Source organism: Pteropus alecto, unplaced genomic scaffold (assembly GCF_000325575.1).
Source record: "Pteropus alecto unplaced genomic scaffold, ASM32557v1 scaffold164, whole genome shotgun sequence".
Classification (NCBI taxonomy): domain Eukaryota; kingdom Metazoa; phylum Chordata; class Mammalia; order Chiroptera; family Pteropodidae; genus Pteropus; species Pteropus alecto.
The window spans coordinates 12580214-12592566 of NW_006439568.1; the positions used below are offsets into that span (position 1 = coordinate 12580214).

The 12353-nt window shown below is 30.1% G+C and overlaps 1 protein-coding gene across 1 annotated transcript in view; it reads left to right on the top strand.

Moving 5' to 3' along the window:
• CSMD3 (CUB and Sushi multiple domains 3) overlaps positions 1-12353 on the top strand; it is a 1016080-nt gene that overhangs the window by 701069 nt on the left and 302658 nt on the right. The window contains exon 23 of the mRNA XM_006916698.2: positions 6075-6244. Coding sequence (XP_006916760.1) covers positions 6075-6244 — 170 coding nt within the window. The remainder of the gene's footprint in view (positions 1-6074; positions 6245-12353) is intronic.

A 12353-nucleotide genomic window follows, 5' to 3' on the forward strand; every position in this document is an offset into this window, starting at 1 on the left:
GGACTGGAGATTGCACAGAAAATATTTATATTCTATAGAGAGTACTGAAGACCTAGTCTCCAAAAATATTTTCTTAATACTCTGCTAAATTATGTAGTATTTTTATATTATTAATTCCTACGATTTAAAGATGACCTCCCAGTTCAATTCAGAGAGGAGATGTTATCACATATTACTACTTTAATATTGATTATTTTATAGGAAATCCATATTAAAAACTTAGGCTTTAAAAATTAGTGATATCAGTTATCAAGAATGAAAAATTCATTCTAGATCAAAGCATTAGGTGCTGAGCTTCTGTTAGGGTAGGGGAAATGTGCTGAGCTTATGTTCAGGTAGGGGAAATGTGCTTACCTCACTAATAGAAAACATTGCAGCCCCTGAACCCGGAAGCAATAGTTTTCTGAAAAATCTCAAAAAAAAAAAAAACCAAAAAATGTGTGAACATAACTCAGTTAATCTTCTCTATTCTTCATCTTCTGCAACCAACTGTCCAGACTAAAAGATGAAAATATTTGCCCACCATAAGAACAACAAGCCACTCACACCTAGTGACATCTCCTCATACACACCTAAAAAAAACTTTTTCTGCCCTACAACATCAGATAAAAAACAGAAGAAACACTCATTCTGAGAGACCTACCTCTAGCTCAGTCGCCCCCCACACAGACTCTTTTTAGTTCCAACCATGTGTCACAACCCCCACCACCACCAAAATAATATTTTCAGAAATGTTCTTTCTGTTTGAGATATTCTTTTCCCCAACCTGCCTTCTCACATCACCTTAATTTGTCAATTTCAGTCCTTCAGAGAAGTCTTGATTTTACTCAGAACAGGTCAGGGTTCCAAGTTATATGTTTTCACAGACTACAGTTGTCCCTCGATATTTGAGGCGGATTAGTTCTAGGAAACCAGAGAATGCCAATATCTGGATGCTGGAGTTTCCTATCTTAAAATGATGTAATATTTGCATGCAACCTATGCATATTCTCCTATATACTTTAAATCATGTCTAGATTATTTACAATACTTAATATAATGTAAATGCTGTATAAATAGCTATTATACTGTATTGTTTAGGGAATAATGACAAAGAAAGGCCTGAATATGTTCAGTACAGATTCAATTATCATAGACCTAACTACATAGCACATATCAGGAACAATGTAAATTTTCCATTGTTTTCAATTGAAGGTTGGTTGAATCTGTGCATGGGAAACCCGTGGATTAGAGAGGGCCAACTGTATGTACTTATTTTAGTGGTCATATTATAAACATGTTGTTGCTACTGGAAAAAGTTCCATGGGGTTTCAACACTGTGTCTCCTATGCCCAGTATTTATTAAATAAATCAATTTATTTTTTCCAATTCAGAGCATACCATAATCTCCTAGCCATTTTAAATATGTTAATATACATCTTTACCAAGGTACACTGTTAAGCAAATGTATTAATAGTTTATATAAGAATGACCTTATGACTTTATTTTTATTATGAGAAATGTTTCCCATACATATGTTACGTCATATATGCAGTTTGTTACAGCACCTGCCTGAAAACCCTGGTATTGCCCAGATGTTGTGAGTTACAGATTATGTTTATTCAGTGACAGATGTATGCGGTACATAAATGTCACTATGGCTGGAAAATGATGACTGTTTTTCAATTCACCTTTGCTACTTGAATTTCTAGGACTTCCTTTACTCAAACTCCTCTTTCCCAGATAGTTGATGTTCTTTATATAATCGTATCTTCCTAAGATCAACTAACCATCCTTCTCTCTTGGGCTAGCTGATCTGCTGCTAGTTATTTTTTTCAGTTAATTTTAATGTATCTTAAAAATATTCAATCACAATTTACTGATACTCATATCTTCTTATTTTTAAGTATTCTTTGTGAGAAATTGCTGTCGTATTCATGTCATAAACAGTGAAAATTTGTAGTTATGGTATTTTTTCAGGACGCTTACGAACACTGCACCATAATTTTATTTGTGAGAATTATCCTGATACTTCAAGGTGACATTATTTCATTTCTTTCACACACCATCATAGCTACCTGATGCTGGAAAGAACCATAACAATATAATTCCATATCAAATAATTTTCTTTGTTTGGGCCCTGAAATCACATCCCTTGGGACTAGAAATAGTGTTTACAAGCAGAGAAAACACCGTGTACAAAGGCCCAGTGTGTGAGGCTGTGGCAAAGTAAAGGGCACATGGTTCAGAGTAGCTGAATTGCAAGGTCCGTGGGAGAGGATGGTGGGTAATAATTAGAAAGCTAGATTGGGTTCACATTATAAACGATTATAAATGGCCTCACATGACATTTGTGGGCTTTGACTTGCTTATGATTAGTATATTTTAGGCAGAAAGTTCAAGAGCAGATTTTCATCTGGAAAATATCATGACAGGAGATACAAGCATGTTCATTGCTAGACTTGGGCATATGGTCAAACTGTGCATAGTCTGTTGTTAATTTCAACATTATATCTTCAATTCCAGTTGGCAAGCAAGACTGCTGTAGCCAAAATGCAGAAAGAGACCTTGTACAAGGCAGATGTTAGTGCTACATTAGGTACTGGGGAAGCCAGTGTTTGGTAGATTTTAAATTTGAAGATAAAATCAAAGGTGAAATTTCATGTAAAAATAAATAACTTATTAATCACCTAGTTCCTGAAGTTTGATTTTGTGGTTAAATAAGTTTCTTCTTAACTTACCATTAATAGAAAATTTTACTTTGTTAAAACTCTTATTGAAAGAATAAATGTTTATTTTCCTGTATATATAAGTAGAACATTCTAAACAGATTTTCAGTTTTTCATGTTTCAAGATGTTCCTTTCAAATGATGTAATCATTCTGAACATTAATTATGTATAATAGAATACAGATTTATAAATTATATTAGGAGTGAATGTGTTCTGACCTCCAAGACATACCCCAGCCCACATAAACTAATCCTCTTAATTTTTAATAGAATGTTTTTAGATAGTGTGTGTAGCAATTAAGGTATAAAGAAAAGAGTGACTTTGCATACCAGTTTATCTGGGGTAGTCTCAGTCTGAACCTGTTGTATGGGATGATTACTAATAGTGCCTCCTGTCACACTAAAAAAAAGTATTTTTATCTGAACAACAACAAAAAAAAGTATTTACCCTTTTAACACCGTAGGCAATGACATTTAAATTCCAGTATAACTCTCAGCTCTGATACGCACTTTTGATTTTTAGCAAGAAAGCTCACTTTGATATCTTCATCTATATAGAACTAGAGGAAAGCAGGTTTACCTTGCAAAGTTGTTGTGACTAATAAATGGACAGTTGGCTTCATGAGTGTGAAACTCAGTAGTTTCACAGGGTTCCATGCTAAGCAGGGGCCCATGCTTGGTTTAATGCTTTATTGATCTCTTGAAATTCTTAATATATTTTCAACAAGGGACAGTACATTTTTATTTTTGCACTGGTCTCACAATTTATAGTTAGCCCTGATTAAATGAGAAAGGTACTTATTTAATCCAGTTTTTCCCATTATTCTTCCATTCTGATTTAAGTCCTGATTTTACTTCACCTGGTATGAAATTATTTATATAAATTTTGAACTAACTAAAATATTAAAATATAACAAAAACAAATTATTTTTCGTAGAAAAGCAAATCTTTAAATTATACAGTATAAACCCAGTAATGTTTATGACAGAAGGTACTTACTACTTACTCAAATGTTGAGCATTTAACAATAAATTATTAGTATATTTTAAAGGGTAGTTGAAGTAACTTTTTATTGACCAAAAGCTCAGTTTAACACGTTGTTAAAATAATTTTAATATCATAAGTGATTCTCCAAAATTAGGAAGAATCTTCTGGCTTTTCACAGATAATCGTCTTTCTACACCTTGATTGTCACACTGGGGACAAAATAAATACTCTAAATTCTTTTTCTATGTATATAACATGATGCCTTCATTAGTATTTATACTTAAAATATTCATAATGATACCTTTAATTTATTAAGCTGTTGTTGTATGTCAGCACTTTGCTAATGCTCTACGTGTATTATCTATATATATATTTTCAACTCACACACACACATCCCTCTGAGTAGGGCATTATTATTTCCATTGTAATAATAACAATATTGAGGCTTAAGAGAGAAAATGAAACACTTGCCAAAGCTATTTAGATAGAAGATAGAGCTTAATTTTGAAAACTAAATCTCTGAATTTTAAAGTCTGAGCCCTTAATCAATATATCAGTGTTTTGCAAGCTGGCATACAAAGCATAGTATCATAACTCCATGCTTCTGTAATATAATTTAAAACTTTGCTTTCTCTAATAAATAATTGAACTAATAAAAATGTATTTGCATTCTGGGTCATCTATATAATCAAATACATTTGTCTTTATGCCCTCCAAAACATACCTAGATTCTACTAAGCTAATGAGAAGGAAATTAAACAGATTTAAAATATAAATGATTCTTTCCTACTCAGTGAAGGACACATGGTGTCATGTTATATTATACAGATGAAAGTTTCTCAGCAGTTCTGAGAGGAGTAAGATGAGGGTGAATTGAATCATTAAACAGCATAGTGTAATTAAAGGCATAGCAAACTCCAACAGCCTGATGGCTCTTTATCCACATTGCCAAGGGCAATTTAATTCCAGGGAAACAAAATCTTATGCCACATTAGATACATGTTGCTATTTTTAATTTTATTGTTTTGAGGGTTTTATTCTTCCTGTATGTGTAAAACTTTTTTTGTATTATAATTGTATACTGCCAAAAGCATAAGGACATCTGTTTTTATGTTTCAACATATTTAAATAACATTAAAATAATTTAAATCGATATTGGGAGTCTGTAAGTTTTTTTGTTTTGTTTCTTTTACTTTAAATGGACTTTGAGGAAAACTATTGGATGACACTTCCTCAAGTGACTGGTTGATTATTAGCATTACATCATTAGTTGTTATTATTATTGTACACTATATTGATATTACACCGACTACTCTATCTTTATCATTTTCAGTTCCTCATTAGGCTTTTCTTTTGCCTTATTTTTGTTAATGCTTAATCATTTAAAAGGTAAAGCAATTCATTATCCTTCACTTTGTTATATACTTCCTATGACTGTTCCCATGAATCCTTATTTTAAAAATCTTATTTCTGTAGAATAGTGACTTGAGTTATTTAAAATATAACTCTCCCTGAACTATGATATGGTAATATGAAGCAACTTATTAGATAAGATTGAAAACTGAGTTCATTGACTTTCTGAGACCTAAAGAACATGTTTGGAGATTATAAAGACTTATTTGATATTGCAACATTTAAGTAATAAACTGAAATTAAATTTGAAAAAAATTAAGGAATTTATACTTCTCTCTAAGTGGTTAGACACTTTGACAAATGTGGCAGGATTAGTCCTAGAGAGTCAGCATTACCATATACTGATTATGAGAATGCCTTAATCTATTATGTCTTTTAAACTGAGGAAAATGATACAATTTCCAAAGATGTCCAATTTATTATGATTATTGGTTAGTGAGTTTTACTTGTTATATCAGTTTTCAAAGATAATGTATTTATTTCCTCTTTTGTTACTGAAATTCTTGGATCAGGGGAATGCTGCCTATTGATAGAAAAAGGGTCAAATACAAAAAAAGGTAAAAATAAAAAAATCCAATATGAATCATTATAAAACAAAATTAATTTCGACTTTTTTATACTTTAGATAATTAAATTAGAAATTTAAAAGTAATAAATTATCAGAAATCTAGAAACAAACTATATCTTGAAAATCATCTGCTCTCATTTTTTTCCATGCTTTCTTTTCATCAGGGGGATACTGAAACTTCATATATTTCCATTTATGTACAAGGGTCATGTCCACAGTCAGTAGTACTTCCCATTTGAGAGGGAATGAATCATCTGCCACACACAGCCATTCTGTGCATTACTTTCCTGTTAGGCTCTAGTTAAAATAAAATCCATTTACACTTTCATACATTATATTACTTGAAAATGATAATGCTTTCTATTAAACTGTACTTCGATATTCTGTTTTACCTGCAGCTGAATGTGGTGCATCTGCAACAAATAATGAAGGAATTTTGCTCTCTCCAAATTATCCACTCAACTATGAAAACAACCATGAATGCATTTATAGTATTCAGGTTCAAGCAGGAAAGGGAATCAATATTTCAGCCAGAACATTTCATTTAGCACAAGGAGATGTTCTTAAGGTAGGTAAAATGAGACCTACTTGTATTTTGATCATTTTTAGTTATTAAGTATACATTAGTACATATATATGTATGTATATATGTATGTATATGTATATATAATCAACCATAAACCATTCTAACATTTATAGTTTTAAATTATATATTATTTCTCATTTTATAATTTTCATTGAGATAAAAAGCTTTGTTTCCAATGTTTATAAGTAATTTTTTATTTTATGATATGTAAATTTTAATGTTTCAGTAACACTAAAATAACTTTTTCATGCCAAACATCTTATATTCAAAGCATTTTATTTATAATTCATAATTAACACCCAAATGGTCATTTCTTTAAGAAATACAGTAACAATTTGTTTTTATTTTGATGTCTGTTAAGTAACTTATTTATCTCTGTTGAAACATGGATAATTCTTAGCATTTATGACTACAAAAGATTCATATTTCATGAATATGTAAAACTAAAAACAATATTTATAAATTATGAAAAAATTAACTGTTGAAAAGAAACATTAGGATAAGATTTATTAATTTATTTTAAAAACTGAAAATAATCACGTCTTACTTTTTAAAGAAATATTTTAGACAGATATTTCGATAATTGCTGATTCATATTTTGCCAAGTGAGATTTTGATATAGTTTACATATGCTATTAGAATAAAAATAAACATGTCTATAAAATTACATTTAAATATTTTGTAAATAATTATGTGTATTATTCCTAAATCTTAAGATTTTTCTTAAGCTAGGTAAGAAATCCAATTTTTCATAAATCTTGAAAAAAAAATTGTGATATCTCTGATTAGCAGGGGATTCTTGTTTAAGCAGTGATTTTAGATTGTTGGTTATTTTTCTTCTTTTAAAAAGAATATCGTTTTGCTGATAAGTGATCATTCTCTAACACAAATAGTACTTTATGCATGTAAGATTTGTATAGACATGGGAAAGATTTCCTGCAGTACACTTATATACATATAAGTATACTTATAAGTATACGATTTTAGTATTAATTTAGGTTTTTTGCACTTTTCTCCATTAGGCTAACTATGGGAGAAAGTGTAACATGGCATAGATCAGAAGGGTAAGCCCAGCCACTAACCTATTATCACACAAGTATCAATAATAAACATGTATTTACGTGTTAAAGTCAGGAAATGCTCCCCCATGCCTACCACCATTCTTCCTAAAATATTTCTTTATTCTCTCTGTAATGCTTGAAATTTATCCATTACTTTTCCATAGTGAATGATGTTTATTATTTGGAAAATTAATTTGGAATAATAAGTTATGTCTTTTAAAAATAAAGTAGCCCTCGTATGTTCCTCAGAATGTTTTCTGACTAATGTCTTACTTATTTGGAGTAAGGTTATATGCATTCGTGATGTATGTTACTTTGAGGAAGGGCAAGGCCTCCATAACAAATGACAATGTGAGGGGATGTGATAGTGAGAGACAAAGGAAGGTAAAAAGAAAAATCAGTTTAATGCGCTTTAGTGGATTTCATTAGTGATTTTTCTTTTATTAATGAAAGGATGAAAATTTATATTCCCAGCATTTTTTTAAATTTCTTTTTTGTAATTTTCCTAAAATAAATATATGTTTCCCAAAGTTGAAAAGATTCTAAATATTATAATAGAAACACACTATTTCAATTATCCCTTTATTACTAGTCTTGCCTGGGATTTATATTACTTTAAAATAACTTTAACAAGCCACACTATAAGACAGTCTGTGATGGGCTTTTATACTCCAAGTCTGTCTTCATCATGGTCTCTCCATCAATGTAAGATATAGGATATTTATTTGTTACCTTATTCCTCCCATTAATCCCATGGGCAACTGTTAGTTCAAAGATACCCGCTGACACAGGCATAGTCAGGCATGTACAAGCAGAGATATGGACCCTCCAAAGGAGAAATGAAAACTTCTCATATTATGGAGTCCAAAGTTCTTTTAGGATGAAAGGTCATTTGCCTAAATGCAAACTAGTTCATGAAAGCCCATCCCCATCTCCAGCACTTTCCAATATTAAGCAAAGGCGAATCAGTCCTCTTCCTCCATTCAGACTAAGAAATAAAGAGAAATAAGTAAAACAAATAGCCCCTTATCAGACCCTCTACCCCTTGACTGAGAGAATTTAAATGCATTTTTTTTTTTTTATATATGCTGTAGAGTTGGCTACATAACTCTTCTAATCCTTAGAGTGTAGAGTATAGGTTTGGGGATTTTTTTTGTTTGTTTTTTTTTTTGGTCAGATTTCATTTACTATATATAACATCATTGTATGGGTGTCTAATAAAAACAGAAACAGCAACAAAAATAAACACACACACACCTTTCCTCTGATTACTCACAATCTAGGCTGACATTCACTCACTCACTTTCTCTCTCTTCCCTTCATTCCATAAACTACTTTTGTTATATATAACCATACTAGTAAAGTTTTCATTGCGAGTAGACAATCATTTGACTCTTCTATGTACTTTATTTCTAGCACTACTAACAGATTTTCCGATTCATTAGAACTGGGGAAAACTGTTCCAGTTGATCTGTACCTAGTTATAAAGCTCTACAGACTATCTGATAATCAGCAGGTTTGGGAATTATGAATATATGCTTCTTTGGTTCTCTTCTTTTCAGTCGGCAGGAATATTGAACTTTCCAGACCCTTACTCAAAATATGTAATGTAATCAATTATTTCAATTAACATTTATAAGAGGCATTTATTGTAAGTAGACTCTATAAACGATCAACAATGAGTAGTCCCCATTGGCCTGATAGGACAAAAGCTGAATACCACCCAGAAATACTATTTCTGTTTTTGTTGTTTAGCAGAGATAAAATTCAAGGCAAGCTTTTTATCATAGTCAGCATTGTGAAGTTTAAAGACTTATTTTTCATTCCAAATGTAGACTAAATGGATGCTTATGGAGAAGAGCCAGTAATATAATTCGAAATTGATTTTGAGAATCCAAGAGAAAGGCTTAAGAGAATCAATGTCATGTTTTTAAAAATTAGATAGTTGAAGGACTTGATTAATAACATTCTTTTAGAAGTATGATAAGAAGGTTAATAATGTGTTGAAATTGTTGTTTTCTAAGATGTATTATTTTCAGGCTTTTTTCTAACCTAAGTATGTCTTTGAGAATGCTATTTCTAAGGGTCTGTTGTTAAATTTTAAGTAATTTTGTGAACTGGTTGTTATACATAGTCATTATTAAAAATTAAATTATATTACAATTAAATTACAATTATATTAACTTAAATTATATAAAAACAAAGATAATAAATAAATACAACTTCTCATTTCCTAATTAATTTGCTACTTTTATTATTATCTTTGCGTTTTAGGTTAGTTATGTATATTGTATCACAATCATGGGAATATTATATCAGAGCGTACATCTCTTTCCAACTCTATATTCAGTGGTCTTACCTTGATAGCTTGATATTGGACATAGTAAGAATATTTACACTGCAGAAATTGAAAAACACCACAAATCCTGACTTAATTTATTGTTTTGCTGCTCATTATCTATAATTAAGTATAATTGGGTTGTGTCTTTAGCCATTATAGTGTTAATAGCACTAAAAATTGAGAAAACATCTTTCCTAGTATTTGAAAACTATTATTCAACTTAACAAAAAAGTTACTCATATCATTTATAAACCAGTGAAGTTGTGATATAATATTATTTTTGATGCTTCACTTTCATCTTGTTAACATTAAAAAATCAAGCAGTGTTCATTTAGGAATCACTCATTCGTCTTTTACAATTATAAGTTGCAGATAAAAGTTGGACAAAAAACACTGAAAGTATTCTGGAAAAAATAAATTAGATCTATGGAATTTCCAATAATGATATTTTATTTAATAAATGTGTGAATATATATATATATATTCCAGTTTTTTTGAGAGCTGATTGTTAAACATTTTCTAGCACACCAGTGAGCTTATATGTCTACCACATATACAAACCAACTCTGCTTGTTCAATTCTTTGTTTTCTCTCTTCTCAAACCACTCTATAAATATTTATTAGTATAAAGTGCTGTTTTAGGCCTCATAAAACCATTCTTTCTCTCCCATACTGAAGATCATACAAGTGAAATGATTTGTTACAGGCCATACAGCTTTAATGGTAGAATTGGGACTTTAACTTTGTTATATAAACACAAAGCTAATGCCCCTGAAAAGCTAACCCTTCATTGTGTCCCCAACTCCCTCACTAAAATGTATTAGCTCTTATAATTGAGGACACATTATATAGCTATTTCAAAGACATAAATATTGAATACAAATGAAAGTTCTCGGCTCTGCTTCAGTTTATTTTTGGAGAGAACACAATAAGGTTTAGAATATAGGCCTTTCTAATTAACCATTGTAAAAATGATTATTTTTCATTCAAAGTTTGACATCTTACATTGTTAGAAAAATATATTTAAATTTCCAAATCAATCTGTAAAACAAATAACCAAAAATGAAAATTCTAGTACCCATGAGCAGGAATACTTTGAAGGTTTGTATGATTGTACATATGTACATATATAATTTCTCTCTTTTGATTTTACTTTTTTAAATACTTTCTGCTCTTCCGTTTAGATAACACCTTACTTGCTAATCCATTAGAGAAATAACTTAGAATTTGCCTTCTAATTAAACATGTATTATAAAATTAACAACAGTTTTGAGTGTTGATATTCAGGGTTTGACCTTTCAGATCTAGGAGGGTCTCTACACAACAACTGATTTGTGTAGACCCTGATCCATCACAAAAAGTTTGATAATCGAAACAGCAATATTAAGTTTAAGTCTGTTCTAGTGTTAGACTAACAGGTTACTTGCAACCTTTTAACAAATTAGAGTTTTATCAAAGAGTTTCATTAACATTATAAAAGCCCTTAATGCCTTTTATGATATTAATTCTTAAGTCAACTTGAAATTCTACATTTGACATAAAAGTAAGTCATCTTTATCTGAATTAGGTGCTAAGTAACTGAGAATATTTTTGTGGAGAACACCAAGAGTTCTTTCTCATCCAACTAAAAAATGGAATGTTATGCAGTCATCTTATTCTTTTATAGCTTTCTAATTTTTTAAAAAAATAAATATGGATTGAGACATATGCTGAAAAGGATAATGATAATTACAATAATCTTGAAAAAAAGAAAGGAAAATAGTCCCAAATAAATAAAAATATCCTTAAAGATGCTGATTTTAACGAGAGTAGAAATATAAGAAGTAATAATCTCAAATAGAAGTCATATGATTCTGATCAGACCCAATAATCTCTCTGTACAGTAAATTTACTTGTATATGAAAGGTACATTTTGTTTGTTTCATTCTCTTTTTTTGTATGCTTGGATTCATGTCTACTTCAAAAGTAATTTGTTCATTTAGCTACACTGAATTGTCCTTCCTCCTTGCATTTGTATTTCCATATGGATTTGAATGCATTTGAAGGATTTTATTTACAATTTAAACAGCACTGACGATCATTATTGTAAAACTTGTCTTTTTAAAGATTTCCTAATTAACACTTGCTTTTTATTGAACTTAGTTATTTTATACATGCTTCCAAAATTCCTAGTTGAATGATCCCACTTCATTTTACTTTGTTGATTATAGTGGTGCTTCTATAGTATTTGTTTTCTATCTTTTAACTCTACATTGTTAAATAAACTGTAGTTAGTGAGTATTAGTGCTGAATTAGATCCTATCAGCTGGGTATAAGAAATTCTTCTTTTTCTGGTATTAGTTCTTTCTTTGTGCCTTATCTTTCAGTGGTTATTCTTAAAATTATTTCTTAAAGTTTATTTTTTAAGTATACGTCTAGCTTAAAAAAATAGACTCCCATATAAATATGTCTCTCTTGTAACAGACAATATTGGATTAATTTTTAATTTTTTCTTTGTGTTAAAAATAATGTCTTAATTTTTTTGATTATATACAGCATCTAACACAACATGTGGAACTAAACATGTTTTGAATTATTTTGTCACTTTTTACATTATAAATAGGAATGATTTTTTAATTTTTATTTTTTATGAGTTGACATTTAATATAATTTTATATTAGTTTCAGGTATACAGCATATTTGGTAGACA